We start from the raw sequence: 21,267 nt of genomic DNA, 5'->3' as shown, positions 1-21,267 counted from the left end.
GCTGTAATTTTGAATAGGAACCTGTTGTTTGCCATGTCTTTTGCATGTACTCCATAAATGGTTTGCAAAGGCTTTGGTTAAGATTATTGTGGTCTTGTTTTTGTTGATTACTTTGTCTGCTATCAATTTTCCTAATTGCATATATTTAGTGATTATCAAATTATAAATTACTAGAGCCTTGTGTGATTGTGGTAAAATGAAAACAAAACTTTTACAAATGCTCAATAATTTCTCTAGAAAGGAGATTGGAAATAGGTATAATCAAAGTATAGTGTAAAAATGATGTTGGTCGATCAAAATTTACCATTTGAATAAATTATTAAAATAATTGTTTCCTAAAAATTGGTTTTTTAAATTTCTTAAAAAAAAAAAAAAAATCCATTTTGAGTAGAGGACGTAGGTATACCCACTGCCTCTGCGTAGAAATTAACGATCTATATTGATTTATTCTCCTTGGTGTCACCACGTGGATCTTGCATGACAAAAGTGTATAGTGGGGATCGAGGTTTATCGATTTGTTATTGTTACGTGTCTGTATATACTTCAAGAAAATCAATCCCAGATCAAAATAAAGCAAAGTCACTGTCTTCCCACTTCCCAGACAATAAAGGAAACAACACAACACAGCACATTCTCACCACAATCAGACAATGGGACAGGGTCAAGAGGTCAAGACTAGGACTGAACCACAAGTTGAAATTCAGGTATGCTGGATGAATATCTATCTCTATATATACAATTATATATATATATATGGGCACATAGGACACTATAAAATTTCACAATACTTTTACACAACCTTAATTTGTTTTGTTTTGAGGTGAGTTTCAGTATAATCTTGATCATTTAATTTTAATCTATGGTGACTAACAACTCAAAGTCTCAAACCTGTAAACGTGTGAAAATCTAACGGGATTTTGTAATCTCTATTTTTTTTGGTTAACTTTTGTAGTGTGTAAGACTATTGGGCCTGTTTGGTAAGCATACTTAAACACATGTTTTCAGTTTTTAAACAATATTACACGTATTTTCACACACTTTTTCACCCACACGTGTATCAAAAAAATACAAACAACATTACTCAAATTTCTTTACCAAACATGCCCTAAATAACCCTAACTAGCATTTACCTTTGTTTAGTGTGTAATATTACCTTATAAAAAAAAGTGTGTAATATTTCCTTTGTTTAGGTGTGTAATATTGTGTGCTGTAGTTTGTGAAGTAGCTAGTAAACTCTTTTATCGTTGAACATTGAACAATCAATAAAGGGATATGAGGTTCATTTTGATGATAATTCCTCTCATTAGGAATAAATCTATAGGATAAAACTCTCTGAAAAAAAAAAAAAGTGTGTAATATTTGTTACTAAAAAAATGACACAATAATCAAATTTGATTGCTTTGTCTTATTACATAATGTTTTGAAGTTAGTTTACAAATTGTAATGACAAAAATTTGGCTGGCTTTGGCTAATTGTAGGAAAGAGGTGAAATATTTTTCTTCTATAGGCCAAAAGTTTACAAAGAAGAAGCTCACAGCGCAGACGATGTGCAACGTTTGTATATTGTGCTTCGGCCAGAGTCCGGTGAGAGGACAGTGGAAGAGAAGCAAGGCTCTGATTCAGGCAAGGAAGGAGCCAAGAAGGGGTCTAAAGGGAGTGAAAGTGGCTCTAAAAAGAGTAGAATTGAAGGTGGACATGGTAGCCAGGTGAGACACGGTTTGTTCATTGGTAGACTTGTGGATACATGTGATGTGTGTGCAGGAAACTTGAGGAGCAACATTACATGTTATCCCAAGTTACTGGCTTTCTGGGAATTAAAAATTTGGTAATGATTATCACACAATAGCAAACTCTCAGTACACACTGCCATGTACTGAAATGAAATTGTGTGTGTGTTTTTTTTTTTTTTTTTTCAATTAAAATTTTGAAATTATTTTACCATTTCACAATTTTAATTTTCTAAAGAGTGAATATGGAATATACAATAATGAATGTGTAATAACATTTTTCAAATTATCTCAACTTCAGCAGTGGCTGGTAGGGATATTAGTGGTAAACCTATAGAAGAGTGTTTAGGAATAATATCACTGTCCAGAAAATCATATGGTGATTTAAGAACGTAGTTTTGTATAAGATAGATTAAGGCCTTCTAGCAATAGTACTTTCTTAATTTAGAAACAAAGAAACTGGGCTAATGCCAGACGTAGGGATTAATATCTGATTCTTCCCAAAAATTTGATTTCGACCCCCCAAAAAATAAAGAATGGAAAACTTTGTAATCCATCATTGTGAATTGGAAAATACTTGAAGGTACCAATTTTACTAAAAAACTTTACGAGGCAAACAAACTTACATGACAATGAATGTGACTGATTGGTGTCATATTAGCACTATAATAAAGAAATTTATTAATTTCTTTTTTGTGTTGGATTTAAAATTTGACACTATGAGTTTGTGAAGTCTATGTTGTAAAATTTGCAATATCTCTTAACATTACTCTCCTAAATTAGTAATTGCTAATAATAATTAGCAAATTTCTTCTTACAACCCAGAGAAATAGAATTATTGATAAATTCCATAATACATCTTGGATTAAGACAGAGGTTCATTAGGTACCATAATTAGTTTGAGTGTTACCACAAACTGCTTGCTATATGCATGTGTGTTCACAGGTGGGCAGTGTAATACTTTCTTAATTAATTAGTTTATGATTGCTTATAGAAGTATGTGCCTTAGTGGTTTGTCTAATTGAAGTTTCACATTTCTTCTAATTGAGAAGTAGTTGCTTTGTCATGATGCTACAAGCATACTGTACTTTTTCAGACGGTAAGTAAACTTAGTTGGTATTTTTGTTTTTAATTTTTAGTCTTTACATATACTAATTTTAAAAGTCATAATTTTCAGTATTACAAAAGTGGAAACATCAACAATTTGCTTTGCTTGGTTGAAATTGGAAATGATCATGCAACAAATATGGCTAAATTATACTTCATAATGTTTATTTCAGTTATAACTAGCTGGTAACTAGTTGGCATTGATTGCTTTATTTTTTTTTTTTTTTTTTTTTTATTATTATATAATTGTAGGAAGTGAACATTGAGAAACAACCCTTATTGCGATTTATTGTCACGGGAAGGAAAAGCCTTCCAGATCCAAGCAAGAAAAGTCGACCATATTGGGGTTTTGTCGAGATGGTTACTACCAATATAGAAGATGTGAAGACTGCTCTAAAAGGAGGTAATCCTAAATGGAACTTTCATCCAATCCTAAAAAGAAGTAGAGTGGAGACCTGGTTTAAACTCAAGATCACATGCTCTGATGTATACCATTTACCAAATGGTGAATTAATCATTTAACTATATTCTAATTGTATTTACAATGTTATCCACACAATTCAATATGTTGCATTGCAGAGGAATATGATACTAGAACTAAAGGGCACCACCGAACCTCTCCTGCAAGAGCATTGGAAGAAGGCATTTACCGCATATTGAGGCACAAGCCTGGAAAGAAAACACACACCCATTTGATTTACAAGCTTGAACTTCCACCCCAAGATGAGAAGAATGAGCCACAAGAGTCACTTAACATTGAACCGGAAGGCTCATTCCTGATACAAATAAAGAACCCGGATCAGTATGGCACATCCCAGTTCAGAGGGCTACAAAACAAGCGCAAGGCTGTGTTTCCTGCACACCTCCATGGACAGTTTCGACAACTACGGTACTGCCCAGCTGATCCACCGGACTTGTTGAACTACGAAGGATGTGAATTCTTGCTCATATCAGCTTCAGATGACATAGAAGAGGAGTTGGGTTTGGAGCTCAAGACGGAGAAAGTGATGCATCTTGTTCTGATTTGGTCAGGACTTTTGGAGAGACTGCTTCTACTAGTGCCCTTTTGAAAGGCACCTGGGTTTGAATTGAATCTCTCCCCATCCAGTGCTCTACATACAGATGCAATGCTAGTTGAGATGCTACTACTGCTCCCTTTAGGTTCCATTTTGCTGTGTAGATCATGTTGGTACTAGTTGGGTTATGTAGGTAACTCACGATCATGCATTAGCATGCACAAGAACGCTTTGTATATTATTGTTTTGTGATTATTAATGTAAAATGGTATCTTTCAGTTTTGTTTTTGTTCGTTTATATTGTCCATAAATCAAATCTGTTGATGTTCAACACTTACATATTTTTTGGTTCACGCTAGACGCATGCCTTCTGTCTCAATATCTTTTGTTATTAACTATATATATATATATATATATATCTATCTTTTGTTATTAACAATATATACACACACACACAAAGCAAGAAAGGAAGATATAAAGGCCGATAGATGAAGAAATAACAGGACAATTTATATATGAATGCATAAAAAAACTCTTGAGCATTTTAGAGTTGATGTGCTTCGCATTTGATGGCCATTTTTAAGCTTTTCTTTGTATATATCATAGGAATCTATATTTTTGTTTTCTCATGATTAATAGAAACTATATTTTGTATTAAAGAGAAAGGAACTATATCAATTTAAAAGACCCGTGATTAACTGTTTGGTGTGTCTTGGAAATGAGAGACTAAATCAAAGAGACAAACCAATAAATAGAGTTTAAGAGAGAATAGCATAATTATCGATAATTGAGTGTCTGAGGCATGTAAATCAACATGTTCTCCTCAGAAGTTATTTCATTCCACTATGATGAGACAATGATTTCACCCCATTAGGATTTGATTTGGCCCTTGAAGCAATTTGGCTCCGATGACCATTTCTCAGGATTCAATAACAAGTTTTGGTAGGGTGCACTCACAGTTTAAAGCTTTCAAACTCATTTAAAAGCCAAAATTATAAAAGAAATTTGATTAGAAATAGAAGGACATTTTTTTTTTACTTTATTTTATTTTATTTTATCTATAATTTGAGAGATTCATTTGGAAATTTGTTTATATAATATCAAAAATGAAATTTTTTAAAGAAATAAATTGACCATTCCAACAAATTATTAACTCCTACCAAGGAGTCTTCCTCCTCTCACTAGGGTATGGGCCCTCCCATGGGTCCTAGGTCCTAGACAAGGGCCCACACCCCTTGTGAGAGTAAGAAGGATTCATTTTTAAAGAGTGAATAATTTCTTAACAATTAAAAAGTAGTGTAATTGTGAGATTATTTTACCGTAATGGTAAGAAGTAGTTTAGATGTAGAAGAAGGATAATAGTAGTGCTATAGGTAAAGCACTTTCACAATAAAGCCTAGTGGAAAGCTTTTATTAGTTATCATCTAGACCTACCACTAACATTACTTTTTTACCTATAATTAATAGCTTGCCACATAGAATTTATTGTGAAAATGTTGTGCTCGTCATTTTAAGCTAGCTTGTTGAATTTAAAACATTCCCAACAATTTCCCACAATGATTCAAATTTATAAAATTTTGAAGGAAGAAAAGGAATTAGAAGAGAATGGGCTAAGATGTAACGCTTAGACGTCAATGACAATTGCTGAAAACTTTTTGCTAAAAGTGTGCTAAAGTATACTTGTACCTTGAAAAATTTTGGAAAATTGAGAAAAAAAGGAAAAAAGTAAGGTTTTAAAAAGCTATACATAAAAGCAAAAAGTTAGTGCTAAAAGAAAATAACTAATGTAAAAAGCTTGTGCCAAACACACTCCTAGTATTTACAAGTGAGAACTCACTTATCCTAGGTGAAAAGTCTCTTGAACTTAATCCTAACCTTGCACGCATGTTTGCATCTTAATCCTAACGAGTTCTTGATTAAACGCATTACTACCTTGCATCCTTCCTAGATGTTTATGGGGCTTTAGAAAGTTGCAATCTATAAGTGTTATGGGTTTGATTATGTGCAGTAAGAGCAAGGCAGGGGTTGGGCTGCTTGGGCATAAAGCATATTGATTTATGTGGGGGGAAAAAAAGAGCTTTGGTTGTGACTTTGCTTGGTAAAGCTTGATTGGGCTAGATATGGGTTATGATGACGTAGTAAGACTTTCACCGAATTTGGGAGGCCGCCTTCACAATAGCCACAACACTCAATGTGCTCAGGCCATCAGTTGTGTTAGCGTGACTTGTGTATGGCTAGACCATTTGCACAGACAGCGCACATATACTAAACAGGTAACATGATAGAGCTATTACTAAGCAATTACGAATGACGTTGTTGATGTGATGGCAACACAGAAAGGTTCCAAGAAAATAAACAGTGGACACACATTAGGATATAGACTTGGGATATGGACACGTGTCCGTATCCTAACGTGTCTAGTGCAACGGATGCATTGGACACAATCCCAACCCATAAGTAGTTGTGCCATAAAAGCAATTCCTCTATTAGTTCAACAAGTCAGATAGGACAATTACCCAACTGCCACTAAAGGCTATTTCTTGCATGATACTCAGTTTTTTAGGATATCAACAACATATATATTGGGAAAAACTGTGTGCGCTTTGTTAGCCTTTGTGACTAGTTTTGACTAGGGTATTTCCCAAGTGAGGGTTGTGTAAGGGAGGACTTGGTGTCATTGTACTTTTTCTTAAGGTAATAAAGGGCTGATAGTAATTATTATTCATGTGTTGTGCATGCTTTGATTCACACATACTTAGAACCATCACAAAGCAGAGCATTTGTGGTGAAAATGTACCCTGTTGCACCATGTATGGTTTAGCTAACATCTCGAATTTTGATTATTGCAATTTCAAAAGCATCAAGAAGGAAAATATGGGCAGCATAAGAAAATATATGGCCGCATAAAGAGAATTTAGCTCAAGTGGACAAAAAATAAAATTACACTTCTGTGATTTTAAACTGATAAAAATATAGTATAATGCTCAAAAGAGTTGGATTCAGCTACGTACAATGAATTCATGGCTGAGAAATTCATAACAAAAAAAATAGAACCAATGGCCAGAAAAAATAGAAACTCATGTAACCAATTTCAGTCCGCCACATTTCTCCCACATGGTCTAACAAATTCAGTTAGAAATAGGAACTCCTCTATTATCAACAATTTACAATTAACTAGTAATTAATGCAATGAAATGGAATATTCATGAATTACAAGACAAGAACGCTCATGAGAAATGGGTTATCCCTTTGATTTGAAAAATAATATCTATTCCAACAACAGCAAGAACAGGGCAAAATTTTTTTTCCATATTTCACACTACAATTGTCTCACATGGTTCGCAAAAATCCACGAACTTCAATTAGGAAGTTATGAAGATTTTTCCTGAATCTCTGGTAATTTATACGATCAAGGGTAGAAGAGAGCTGATTTGCACTTATGAGAGACTGCAATGCATTTACCAACCTTGATCTGAGCGTGGGATTTGCCTGCCTTTCAATCAACTCATTGCCTAATCTCTGTTAAACAGAAAACTTGATGTCAACCCCTAAGAGAACATTCCTTTGACAAAGAAGGAACTAAAGAGAAGGGGGAGGACCTAAATCATCTTATCAACATTCACACAGAAAATTCATTTTAACAGACTTTGAGAAATTAATTGATTTTGATTGCAGTGAGGCAGAAGTGATATGGCTTAAACAACTCCACCTCCAATCAATACAATATCTGCAAGTTAAGCAAACATATAATTGTATATAGGGGACTATAAAGTTGGATCCCAACAGGAAAATTTCCGGGAGTACCAGATAACTCCAAAGAAAAATATTAGCATAGAAACCCAGAGACTAAAATTTCCATCCGAATTGGGGATAAGTTGAATCAATTGGGTATAAAAATAACGAATTCTTAAAAAGTAATACAATTTGGAGCTATAAAACTCATAAAACTACATTGAGGATTTAAAAGAATGGTAGCATCACACAAAGAAATCAAGGGGAATACCTGATATAGGCCTTGTTCACAAAGGATCAAAGGAAAGAGAGCATCTGCTGCACTGCCGACCAGATCAGGACTGAATCACAAGATACACGAAGAATGTGATGAAAAGTAAAGCAAAAAGGCTAACCCATCTTACTACAGTGGATGCATGAATAAGTGTGTGTGTGTAAATATAATTTCTCAAAAGAGATTACAACTGAGATTGGAGAAAAGGATATCTCCTTCTGTTGAATGGACTATGGAGCACAGAAAGTCCCTCACTAGCATTTTCGTACAGATATGATCCCCTTGTTCTTCTTTCTTCTTTTTTATTTTATTTTATTTTATCATTTTTGGTAGAGAGGAGAAAAGAAGCATGTTTAGTGTCAGTAGGATTGTCCTGTGCATGCAGGCAAACATATGCACATGGATGTGTGTAGACATAAGAATATACCATCATCAATTACAAAACCTTGATATAGATAAAGTGAACCTTTCACCTGTAATCCTCAAAAAGGAGTAACTGCAGTAATGAACGAAGAAACCGGCTCAAAATGCCTTCCTGCAAATTTCCACCTGAATCCTTATGTCCAGCAGCATGTAAGCCCAAGCCTGTTTTACCACTAGCTGTCTCTTTGTAGTGGTAGGAAGCAAGAGCTTTCAGAGATCTTAAACACATATCAATTATTTCTGCGTCCTATAACATTGACAGGTAAAAAGGTCAACCACAAAGTACAACAAATATGAATTACATTTTTAAAGAAGGCTAGGCAAAAAATTGTGTGTAAGAAAACGTCAAATCATATGCAATGGGTAATTCAGACAACACCCATGCAGGCCGGGCCACCCAGAAGCCCCCTGCCCCCCTCAGGACAAACGAAACTGCCCCCTTTCTATCTGATGCTCTACACCCATTAGCCTACATTAGTCAATAAAAATATGATGCATTTACATTTTATGGCACATCAGTTTGCTGATATACAGAGCAATACTAAGTATGATACTCCAATTGACATCAAATTCTTTTATGTGTTTGCGTGTGTGCATATCAAAGCTACTTCTGTTTACCTGGTGGTGGAGACCAAAATCTAGAGTGCCAAGAACATGTGCAAAGGCTTCGCTGTTTAGTTGTGCAACTGTTTCAGGATAAACCTCTAAGAGATGTGATAGAAGAGCAAAGTACTGCACAAGAATGTACAATATATCAGCTTCCCCGAAAATGAAGCAAGGGCTTTTTTTTGATGATGAATAGTAATTCTTACATCATGACAAAGCTTGGGGTATTTCAGCAGATCCAATGATATCAGAGGGGTAACTATGTGAAGACCAAAATATACAACCTGAAACACCGATAAATTAGGAATTTTTGTTTGTTTGTTTGCCTCTTTTGATGGAAAACACATTAAATGCTTGCTATCTATGGAATTTCTATAGAGTAACTGCAAAATGGAATTACCTGAGATATATTTGTGCCCTGTGTCTCAATAGAATCTGATGAAAAATCAACCTGCAATATTCATCACGTATAAATAAGGTCATCTAAAACCTAGAAGTAAACGATCCCATTTTCAAAATTGAAAATAAAAACTAAAAAACATATACCATATCTTTTGAACAGAGGCTTGAAAGGAGTTGAAGAAGAGCACGCAAGTCCTTATACTTCTCGGTCTTTGCCTCACTAAGTAAGCTGCTCGAAAGACTTACCGATATCTAGAAAAACAGTGAAGAAAAAAATTCAAAAGAAAATAATACATCAGTAGTGTAAACCCAACATCATATTAACACAATAATATGAAATGAACCATTTACATTAAGAGAAAAGTAAGAAAGACATGGCAACAATAATGATTATGTACTAATTCATTCACTGTAAGCAAAAACAATAAAAACAATTACAATAGTAGAGAAATAATTTCCAACCCACAATGGTAAAGCAATGAATTCCAGAACATAATTAAACATTCAAGTATAACAGTAACAAGCTACAACGTTTTCCCAGTTTAATACTTTCTTAACATATTAAAAAATTGGAAAAGAACGGTGAACAATAAAGTCAAACAATTTTTAAGATGACTTTGATCCCAAATGTTAATGTTGCAACACATTCCCTTCGCCTTTGGGAAATTCAGAAGCAGAAGAGGTATTAAAATCGATTATTTGGCTGTTATTTATCCCAGTAACATGAAAGTGCAAATTCTATTGGACATCATACATCACTATTGCATGAATCCTTACCCAAGACGCACAATTTTGAACAGTTCGTATCAAGTTTTTCCTTTTCATCTTTGCTACAAGTTTCTGAGATTTCATTGTTCTTAAAAGGACTAAATCCCTTCTTGATGTCAATAGTAGAATGAAAGATAGGGTTCATTGGATCTTTAAAAGGAAAGGCAATTAGAAGGAATTGCTTGTAAGGACAGCTTACTTTTGTAAGCATTCTAATTTTTATTCTCTGCATTACTGTGTTATTTTCCTGATCAGATGGAGCTTTCAAGATTAACATCATGCGTGCTTTATTTTAATATTTTTTAAAATCCTTCATAACCTTCACAGACTGACTGCTAGTTCAATAACCAATATAATTATCAAAAAAACAAACCGACCAGTTAACCTCCAATGTTGGAGGTAATTTTTCAGGCAGAATCTGGGACTGAAACCTGGTCATCATGCTTTTCTATTATATTTCCCATCGGTTGAACCACATACTGCCTTTCAGAGGGAATATATCCTAAAATGTTAATTCGTAATGCGTTTACCCTCCCGCTTTCCCACGAGTCTATTCTAGATATCCATAGGCTTTTATTTGCATAAAATCAGGTTTGTCGTCCATCTTATAAAAATTTTTGCCATCATCATCCACAGCCATATTCATACAAACACACATGGGATAAAATCACGAAAAGATTTTCCTGTGTAGAAAGATTGTTCTAATTAGAACAACCTAAATAGATGGGTTACATTATGACACACACACGCACATCACTGATAAACATTTTTTCTTTGACTAGCATAATCAGTCCTCATGAGAGAAGGAAAATAGGGAGGGCAAAGATTTACCTTGCCTATATTGTGGGATGAGTAGAGCTGAAGCAAACGCATGCAGAAGTCAACAACTATTGCCGTTTCGTGTGCTTCTAGATAACTAATTTGTCCATTTACCCAGGCAACAACGAATTTAAGTAGCAGATAAACAACTGCAGACTAAGCAACGATTATAGGTCAGAATAGATGAGTGAACCCCTAAATTTCAGAAGCATACAGTTGATTACAGATTAAACCTTAACAAAAAAAAGTGGATGTGGTCCAATTTTGAGTGCTAAAAATTGAAAACTTGCAAGTAGAAAATATAAGGCAGTAAACCACAATCTCTGAGAAAGTAGAATCCAGCTAGTGTTGGTGGCACCATGTTTAAGAAAAATTCAGCAGGTAGGTACGAATGCAAACAACACATACATGAGCGATCCAAATATTCATGATTTTTTACGGATATCAAATTGACACAAAAACAATAAAAATAACCTAGGATTCAGCACCTAGGTTGCTTGGAGTTAGCATCAAGTTGGAAAGAAAACCTAGTAGTTAGCACATAGGGTTGTTAGATGGAGTCAACACCAAACCATTGGAAAATTTCTGAAAGAAATTTTAATTATCATTAATCAAGCAAACTGTAAACTGTCTCCATAGGAGTACAATATTTTGTTTATATAGACAAGTAGGGAAAAAAAATAATTTTAATTCTTATGACTTAGGGAGACCTAATTCTAAATGACTTTGGAAAACCCAATTATTGAATTACAAAAATAACCTTAACCTTAACCTAAATAAAAATAAAAATAACCTAATTAACTAATAAGACCTAAAATAAATATAATTGACTTTCAAAATTAAATATAACTAAATTAAAATATAAAAAAAAAAATTGTACTTCCCTATCACAAATATTCATTGTAAAATGCATTTATCTTCCTGTAAACTGCATAGATAGCAGCGCGATATATTTCATGATAAGTGTTAAGGAAATATTAGTTTGAGAAAGATTATAAGCATGCTGAAAAGTTGACTTATCATAAAGAAAACACAGAGAAAAGAGAATACAATCTATACCTCATGTTTGTAAACTTCAAGAAGAACCAGAATAGGGTTCATTACAGAGAAACCCAACTCATAAATTGCCTTCTGTGTTCGAGGTTCTGAGGCACTTGCCACTCCACGAAGCCGTTCCAACACGCAACTGACCTACAGGATGTCTGTGATGTTATAAAAACAATTATTGTTCTTCACAAATGAAAACAACATAAGCATTAAAAAAGTTTCCTGTCCTTACCAAAAGTATAATATCTGGTTGTTGAGCAACACTTTTTAAGTCATTCTTGCTAGATAATTCCCCTAGATATGTTGCCATATGACCCATGAGACCCCTTACGTACCTTTATGATTAATACACAAAAATTAGGCTGTACATAATCACATAAACTCTGCAGATGAATAATACATAAGTGGATGGAAACCTATAATGGAACTCACTGGTTTGATGCCTCTGAATTTATCAAGCCAGAAGCTGAATGAACAAGTGTTTGTGCAAGTGAACGCTTCAACAGGGAAAGAATTGTGGTTACACAAATTGAAGAATAAGTAACTCACTGGGTCAAAACATATGAGGTTCTTACCTGATGAGCAAGATCCAACAAGAACAAACTCTTTTCATTAGCAAAAGCATTTGCTAGGTTGCGCCATGAATCCTACAGAATATATCAGGAACTTAAAACAAAATAACTCATATTGATTTTTTACATACTGAAAAATGAAACAAATATATTTGTAATTTTTTTTTTTCTCCTTATTATAAATCAAGGTATTACATTAAGGGCAAGCTGATTCAAAGAGAGCTCCAATCACTGAGGGTTGCAGACTCCAAAAGAATAAATGATTTTCCATGAATAGAAATCCATGTCATTCCAAAATGCATAGGAATTACAACGTGCATGTAAAACAAGATACATATGGTGCTTACTTAGATGGGAATAATAAGCCAGCCAAACTCAAATCTTTTATATTTTACATTGACTAAGTTTGTCAAGATTTTTGCTTCAAGATGATCAACTAGACTTCTAAAAGAAGCACAGACTCTAGGCATAGAGATGTGATGGGGACCAAGAGCCCTCCAAAATCTCCTCCTTGAAACTTTTCCCCTTGCACCAAATTCAAATTTTTTATCAATTTTTTTCAAAAAACCATTCCTTAAGTTTAGATTCTCATGAAGCCAGCATAACCCTTGTGTTAACAATATGGTTGATGTTTGATCACTTCATCCAATTTAAATTTAAAATCCTTAATTGACAAGATTTTCAAATTTGACTAGTATGTTGCAGGTGCACCTGAAAGTTGATTAACCACTTTTGCAAATTGGTTATTTTTTAAAAGTATCCACACAATTTTTACCTGCCTTGTAAATGTTAAGAATTCGTAGTCTTACTGAGTCAAGATGAGTAGCAAAAAACACCAGCTTTCCATCTATGGGGGTAGGAATCCTGACTCCCACATTTCATAAATAGTAGGATGTAGTTCATAGGTATCAGTCAAGGGACAATGAAAATAATCCCAATATTAAAAATTTATGACCCCAAACCCAGAGTCCAAGGTTACAAAACAAGCCCTGAACAGCATCCAACTTTTTCATATGAATGTGCATGAGGAGCAAACCATAAAGAGAAAGTAGTATGGCCCACAGCAAACAGTGAACCAAGGTTAGCACAAGAACCTTGAAAATTTTACCTAACATACCTAGGCCAGGACAGCACCATCAGAAAAACTGCATATGATATAACTGAGTAACAGGAAAATTAAAAAAGAGACTGCAACTTCAGTGTTTGCTTCCCAAACGATAAACAGTTATAGGTTTGTCACTCACACGCACATATCGGAAAAATATTCCACAAATTAAAAGCAGTGATTTCTGTATCTACATGCGGTTTCATAACAAGCATGCAAAAGTTCCCTCAAATGCTCAATATAACTAAATAATTATTAGAATCAATTACAGGTTTTTTTTTTCCTTGCCTTGTGTGGTTTCTATGGCTTTGTTGTTGTGATTGTTCAGGGTTTACTTGTTTGACAGATCTCAGAAAGGCTGTCAACTGGATGTAATGACACAGGCTGTAAGTTTTCATATATATAAACATACAGGCAGATATTTGACTTACCAAGGAAACAAGGTGAACACAAATATGTTTTTCCCGAACAAGTGCATGAAGAAGCTGATAACATGTAATTGCCTGTCAAAAAAATACAAAAAAAAATATATGACAACAGATATATTTTTCAGGCAGAAAAATTAAAGACCTGAAATTGATTTTTCATTTTTAAGTCCACCATTTTAATCATTTAAAATCATGATGTAAGATAGAGTCTAGACATTTTCCAATATCAGAAACAAGGGAACATGTATAACTCATCAAACAGGATTTGTTTTAGATAGTGGGGGAAGGAGAAGGTGAAGTTCAAACCACAGACATGGGGGCACCACAAAGGATGCCATTACCACTAAACTCCATGTATAACTCAAACAGGTATGTAATATATAATACATTGACACAATAACTCAAGATTGATAAAATATTTTCCAGAAGTTATGTCAAATATTAAATGATGCAATTAGATTTTAACCCCATGAGTGTTCCCACCATCCCCCCTCCGCCCCACCTCTCCTCTAGACCACAACAATTCCCACCACCACTTATCCATGCACAAGCCAATCCACCTTTCGTTAACTTCCCCAACCTTCACTATTTCTTCCCGCCTCCTCAAATCCCTTTCCAACAGCCTTGTTATTGGCCAAGTCAGTTTGGTCAGTACATACCCCACCACACGCCAACCCAACCATCCTTACCCCCTTTGAACCTTAATCCTCCTAAGACTGCCACCTTCTTCACAAACCAAGCCTTCACCTTCACATGGGGAATGGGGGAAATCTGCTTTTTTTTCGCATTGACACAAAGGCCTTCTTCTTGGCTTTTGACGGAGGACGTATGGATTCTTATTCTATTACAGAAAAATGGGGCAGGTACCATGGTTCTATCCGGGTTGGTAGATCAAGCTTGGACTGGATCATTGCATGCTTGGTAGAGTTATGCCGTTGGGATTTTAGCAAGCAACATTTTTTCAAACGGTTTCATGAGAACTATAAAATTTTGGAGTGCTCTAGTAGGCTGAATAAGGGTGGTTGTTTTGTGGAAATATCTGAGTATCATAATGGGGCTAGACGTGGTTGTTTGCGTGTTCCAGAAGGTTTTCGTAAGGGTGGCTGGGCTTTTCTTGAAAGGAAGTTAAGTGATTTTTTCTTGGGAAAACTTGTTTCTAGGCCGAGAAAGGAGGTGGTTGCTGGCGATGGTAGGTTTGCAAAACCCACCGGTATTCCAAGGAACCAAGTTTGGAAAGATATTAATGGTCACGTGAAATTAGGAAGTGATTTAGATTTGGAGAAGCAGTTTCCTAAACTTGTTGGCACGTTAAATGAAAGGAGGGATTTGGGGGATTTGATTTTATTCCAAAAACAAATATCTCAACTCACCTTGTATTTGGACGGCCAATGCGTGCATCTACTTTTAAGTGGACTAAGGCCCATTTTTCTTTAAACATATCTGTTGATCTTGAAGGAAGGGGCCAACGTGTGGTGAAGTGGGCCAATTTTGTTCAGCCCAAGTCTGTTAAGGATGTTATAACACCTATTGAACTCGGGCCTGTTAAGAAAGCACATGGTGGGCCTATTAAACAAGCCCAAGATGAACTTCTGGCCAAAAATAAGCAGAATCATACCGGTGACTTAACCCACTTGAAATCACAAGGCTTGTCACGATCTTGTGAGCGAGGTGAAGGATCGGGCTCCCATGTCAGTGCCAAGAAGTCAATGCTAGGTACTGGCGAGATGGGAGGGGATCTTCCAACTTCCGATGGAGGTTCCAATACGGTGGTGTAGGAGGTTTTTGTTCCGACAGGTTGTACCGGCGAGATGGGAGGGGCTCTATTAACTTCCGATGGAGGTCCCGAGAGGGCAGGGCAAGAGGTTTTTGCTCCGATGGGTTGTATAGGCAGCGGCGCTGAGGTGGGGGTTCCTTCCACTGTCTCAATTGCCGACGACCCAATGACGGACTGTCCGATCAATGGGGCTGTGGAGATTTCGTATGTTTCGAATTCCGTTGGTCATCCCAGCTTCCCTGATGCTGTGGCGGGGTGTTTGACGACACCAGTAAAGAGGGCCGAGGTGTCTTGCCATCAGCCTTTACTGGAACAAAACAAGTTTTCTCCTACTTCTGAGTTGGTTTCGGATTCTTTTGAAGAAGAGTTACTATTGTTGAACTCGGTAAATCCCACGAAGTCGGATAGGTATGAGGAGGAGCGGCAATTGATGGAATATGTACCTTGGCTCAATGGGATCCTAATGGGGGTTTGGTGTTAATAACAGTGGAAGATGATCCAGTTGACATCTTTGTGGAGGATGATTTGGAACCTTCGGCTTGGGCAAGTAAGAAGGTTAAGGGCTTCAGTAAGTGGGTGGGTTTCCCCATAGATTCCTGTGAGAGGCAGTGTGTTGAATTTTTTCAATGACTTGAGAAAGTGTGAGAGAAACAAGCTGCAGCAGGTAGCCTTCTTCGCACTACTTCTTCCTCTACAAAAGGTATGAGGGAATTATAGGATTTAATTTCTACAGTTAATTATGATGGTCAAGCTGGTAAACGAACCAAGGAGATTGTGAAGTTCAGTGGGTTGGGTTTTGATGGTTGTCCATGAATTTGAGACTTTTATCTTGGAATGTAAGAGGATTTAACAATCCTCATAAGAGGGATACTGTGAAGAACTTACTCAAGGAATGGAAGTGTGAGGTTGTGTGTTTTCAGGAAACCAAACTGGACTGTACCAATTCTGCTGCTGTGAAAAGTCTTTGGGGCAGCTCTTATGTAGATTGGGTGGCTTTAGATGCCATTCACATAGCGGGAGGTATTCTTGTGATCTGGGACACAAGGGTGTATGAGAAAATTGATTGTGTGGTGGGTAACTTTTCTGTTTCGATCTTGTTGAAGGGGGTGGCAGATGGTTTTGTTTGGATATGTACGGGAGTTTATGGCCCAAATGATGCCGGTTTGAGGGATGCTTTATGGGCAGAGCTTGATAGTGAGAGTGAGATGGAGTTCAAATTGGTGTGTTTTTAGGTGATTTCAACATTTTTTTTTTTTTTTGATAAGTAATAAAGGTTCATTGATATCAAAAAGAGAGAGACACCCAAGTACCCAGGGAGTATACAAGGGTGAACAAATCAAAAACGAACATTACAAAAATCAAGTAAATCCAAAATAGAAGAAAAAGGATGGTTTCTCCACATAGAGAACCAATCAAGTAAGGTTCCAAAAAAGAAGAAGCTTGAGATCAGGCATTGAACGCTCCTTGTCTTCAAACATTATTAGATACCCGGCAGAGCATCTTGGTTGTAATTCGTTTAGTCTAGCCATGTTCAATTTTTTGGACTTTAAAGAGAGGAATTTTTTGGTTGATCTTCCTTTGGTCGGGGGTGAGTATACGTGGTTTAGAGATTCAGCGAACCCTGCTATGTCTCATATAGATAGAGTTTTGGTTTCAGCTGATTGGGAGGAACACTTCTTGGATGTGATTCAAAGGCCTCTCCCTCGTGTGGTTTCTGATCATTGTCCTATTCTAGTGGAGGCAGGAGGCAGGAGGCATGGCAAGGGGGAAAAGGCCCTTTAAATTTGAGAATATGTGGCTTAAAGTGGAGGGTTTTGTGGATCGAGTTAGGTGCTGGTGGAACAGTTATCATTTTGTGGGATCCCCTAGTTATGTTCTAGCATGTAAATTCAAGACTCTTAAAATAGACTTGAAGTGTTGGAATAAACATGTTTTTGGAGATGTGCATTTTAGAAAAAAATGTTTGTTATCTGAGCTGTTAGATCTGGATATGAAAGAAGGTTTGCAAGTGCTGACTACGGTAGATAAAGCAAGAAAAATAGAGATTAAGGCAGAGATCGAATCTTTAGCTTCTTTGGAGGAGATTTCTTGGAGGCAGAAATCAAGGGCTTTGTTCTTAAAGGAGGGGGACAATAACACTAGGTTTTTCCACAGGCTTGCTAATTCACATAGACGAGCTAATACCATGAGGGGTGTGGAGGTTGATGGCATTATGTATGAAGCTGAATCAAATATTCAGGATCAAGTGGTGGGGTTTTATAAGAATCTTTATCAAGAACCTAAGGATTGGAGGCCCACTGTTGATGGGTTAGATTTTGCTAGTTTGGATGAGTCTGATAGGCTTTCTCTTGAAAGGGAATTTGATAGGGAGGAGATCATTGCGGCTCTTTGGGAGGTCGAGGGTGATAAGGCTCCTGGTCCTGACGGCTTTACCATAGCTTTCTTCCAAAAGTGTTGGTGTGTGATTGAAAAGGATGTTATGGCTTTTTTTGCAGACTTTCATAGCCAATGCATCTTTGAGAAATCTCTGAATGCTACTTTTCTATGTTTGATACCTAAGAAGATTAATGCTGTCAATATTAAAGATTTTCGGCTCATTAGCCTTGTGGGAAGTTTGTACAAACTTCTGTCAAAAGTGTTGGCTTATAAGCTTCGAAGTGTATTGGACAAACTTATATCCAACTCCCAGAATGCCTTTGTAGGGGGAAGATAGATTCTTGACTCTATTCTTACAGCAAATGAATATTTGGATAGTAGATTGAAGAGTGGTGTTCCGGGTGTGATTATTAAGTTGGATATAGAGAAGGCTTATGATCATGTAAATTGGAATGCTTTGTTTTACCTTATGAAGATGATGGGTTTTGGGGACAAGTGGGGGAGGTGGATGAAGGCCTGTATCACTACAGTTTGTTTCTCAATGCTTATTAATGGGTCCCCGGCTGGCTTTTTTGGTAGCTCACGTGGTCTTCGTCAAGTAGATCCTTTATCTCCTCTTTTGTTCTTGTTGGTGATGGAGGTGCTGAGTAGGTTATTGAGGAGGACAAAAGAGGGTGACTTTCTTAGGGGGTTCCAAGCAAGCCCCAATGCGCGAGGAGGTTTGCATATTTCTCATCTTCTGTTTGCTGATGATACTATTCTTTTCTGTGATGCATCTAGGGAACAATTATTATATATACGGATGGTGTTGATCTTTTTTGAAGCTATTACATGCTTAAAAGTAAATGTTGGCAAGAGTGAAATTGTGCCAGTTGGTGAGGTTGGGAATTTGGATGCTTTGGCTCGTATTCTATGCTGTAAGATTGGTCGTTTGTCTATGTCTTATTTGGGAATACCTCTTGGGGCTCATTTTAAGGATGCTTCGATTTGGAATCCTATTTTAGAAAGGGTGGAGAAAAAGCTCGCTGGTTGGAAGCGGTTGTATTTGTCTAAAGGAGGTAGGCTTACTTTATTGAAGAGTACTTTGTCGAGTCTCCCAACTTATTATCTATCGCTGTTTACAATTCCGCAACACATAGCAGACAGACTAGAGAGGATTTAGAGGAATTTCCTGTGGGGGAGTTCTAATGAAGTTTTCAGATATCCGCTTGTTGCTTGGGATAAGGTTGTTTGGCCGGTGGAGATAACGGGATTTGGGGATTTGGAAGATTGGGCTTTTTAACCAAGCTCTACTTGGGAAGTGACTTTGGCAGTTTGGGAAGGAAGCTACCCATTTATGGCGTCAAGTAATAGCCACCAAATATGGAGAGGGTAGTGGAGGTTGATGCACTAGAGTTGTGAGAGGGACTCATGGTTGTGGGTTATGGAAGAATATTAGGAAAGGTGCAGACAATTTTTTCGGTCATATGGTGTATGCAGCGGGAGAGGGCAATCGTATTCGGTTTTGAAACGACCCTTGGAGTGGTCCTATTCCTTTGAAAGAATTATATCCGGAATTGTTTGTCTGTGCTGTGGTTCAGGAAGCTCTGATTTCTGACATGGTTATTTTTGCACCAGATGGGGGAGGTAGTAGTTGGAACTTCCTTTTCCGTCGCAATTTTAATGAATGGGAGTTGAGGAGATTTTATTCTTTCTATGAGCATGTCTCTGCCAGGATTCCTAGTGGGGAGGGTGAGGATATCTTGATTTGGCAGTTGAATTGCAGTGGTGTTTTTGATGTGCGATCCTTTTATATTGCTTTATTGAAAGCCCCTTCTATTTCTTTCCCTTAGCAGAGCATTTGGTGTGTAAAGGTACCTAAAAGGGTATCTTTCTTTTTATGGACTGCTGCTAGGGGTGGGATTCTCACAATAGATAACCTTGTTAAGAAGAACTTGCCCCTTGTTAACTGGTGTTGTCTATGTAGGTGTGATGAGGAAACTGTGGATCACCTTTTGCTTCATTGTAATTTTGCATCTGCTTTGTGGAGTGAGGTCCTTATTATGTTTGGGGTTCAGTGGATGATGCCAGATACTATTATTTCTCTTCTTTTTGCTTGGAGAAATTGGTTGGGAACTTACTCTTCAAAGGTTTGGAATCTGGTACTAGCATGCCTTATGTGGTTAGTATGGAAGGAACGCAATGCCCAAACTTTTGAGGACGTTGAGAGACCTATAGATATGTTGAAGAACTTGCTTGCTAGGACTTTGTTTGAGTGGTCTCGTATTTGGGGTCTTATGCATTGTAGTTCCTTGTCTGATTTCCTTATCTCTATTAGACTTTCCTTATGATTTGATTGTATTTGTTTCACAGGCAGTGAGTTTACAATCGTAAACGCATTGTTCTTTTTCATCAATAAAACTCTTATTATCTATAAAAAAAAAAAAATTAAGTTATATTCTACAAAACTTTACCTATAGATTTAAAAATTTGTAAACACATTTATAAATAGTATTTTACTGCCAGAGTGATTAAAAAAAAAAAAAAAAAACTAAGAAAACTTTACATATAATATGAATATAAACCACTAAAAAATCATTTTTTAATTAAAAAAAGAAAAAAGAAAAAGAGAGACCAGGACCAAAATAAGCATTGTGTAAGAATGTGTAAATAAGAATACACTTGAGGATCAGGAGAATAAAGAAAATGTTTGACAATTGTAGAACATCAAATAATGTCAAAGTAAATGTGACTCTGTAAGTTATACCTGCAAATCCTTCTCCCCAGGATAGGACAATAGCGTTGTGACGGATACACGAACAATAATGTCAAGCACAAGTTTTCCTTGATTATGCTCCCTGAAAAAACTATGTAAACCTTTTCTCAACTGTTGAGACTGGAGCTGATGATCCTGACTGTGAGTCTCTCTTACTTCTTCAGGGTTCATAAGATATGTACGGGACCATCTTGCAAAGAACCATATAACAGCCTACACAAGGCATTAATACAATTACTTGAACCAAGAGAATGGCCAGAAACAACTAGCAAATGTTCAAAGAGGACCACACTCAAAACAGCCTATTATTCCAGTATAAAATTACTTTGTACAGAA

The 21,267-nt window shown here is 36.4% G+C and overlaps 2 protein-coding genes across 10 annotated transcripts in view; one reads left to right on the top strand and one right to left on the bottom strand.

Annotated features, from left to right (window-relative positions):
* Window positions 1-575: 575 nt before the first annotated feature.
* On the top strand, window positions 576-4,088 carry LOC115979627. The gene is made up of 4 exons (XM_031101685.1): window positions 576-704; window positions 1,479-1,706; window positions 3,087-3,237; window positions 3,414-4,088. Exons 1-4 carry the CDS (start codon window positions 651-653, stop codon window positions 3,902-3,904), a joined length of 924 nt encoding a protein of 307 aa, XP_030957545.1. The 5' UTR covers window positions 576-650; the 3' UTR covers window positions 3,905-4,088.
* A 2,847-nt stretch (window positions 4,089-6,935) lies between these two features.
* LOC115981466 (exportin-4) overlaps window positions 6,936-21,267 on the bottom strand; it is a 34,412-nt gene continuing 20,080 nt past the window's right edge. For 4 of the 9 annotated variants that reach the window (XM_031103617.1, XM_031103618.1, XM_031103619.1 and 1 more), the window contains 14 exons: window positions 20,923-21,144; window positions 14,030-14,101; window positions 12,497-12,568; window positions 12,354-12,418; window positions 12,154-12,256; window positions 11,934-12,065; window positions 10,887-11,030; window positions 9,432-9,539; window positions 9,286-9,336; window positions 9,092-9,169; window positions 8,898-9,011; window positions 8,330-8,526; window positions 7,854-7,923; window positions 6,936-7,369 (listed from right to left, as the gene is read on the bottom strand). In XM_031103617.1, the coding sequence (XP_030959477.1) occupies window positions 7,181-7,369; window positions 7,854-7,923; window positions 8,330-8,526; window positions 8,898-9,011; window positions 9,092-9,169; window positions 9,286-9,336; window positions 9,432-9,539; window positions 10,887-11,030; window positions 11,934-12,065; window positions 12,154-12,256; window positions 12,354-12,418; window positions 12,497-12,568; window positions 14,030-14,101; window positions 20,923-21,144 (1,617 nt within the window). In that variant the 3' untranslated portion in view covers window positions 6,936-7,180. Of the gene's footprint in view, window positions 7,370-7,853; window positions 7,924-8,329; window positions 8,527-8,897; window positions 9,012-9,091; window positions 9,170-9,285; window positions 9,337-9,431; window positions 9,540-10,886; window positions 11,031-11,717; window positions 11,803-11,933; window positions 12,077-12,153; window positions 12,257-12,353; window positions 12,419-12,496; window positions 12,569-14,029; window positions 14,102-20,922; window positions 21,145-21,267 lie in introns of those variants that run through there. The other 5 variants (XM_031103621.1, XM_031103625.1, XM_031103623.1 and 2 more) reach the window with 5 other exon arrangements.

The sequence above is a fragment of the Quercus lobata genome, chromosome 3 (assembly GCF_001633185.2).
Source record: "Quercus lobata isolate SW786 chromosome 3, ValleyOak3.0 Primary Assembly, whole genome shotgun sequence".
Classification (NCBI taxonomy): domain Eukaryota; kingdom Viridiplantae; phylum Streptophyta; class Magnoliopsida; order Fagales; family Fagaceae; genus Quercus; species Quercus lobata.
Note: the sequence above shows the minus strand (reverse complement) of the source record. Positions and strands in the feature narration are given on the sequence as shown.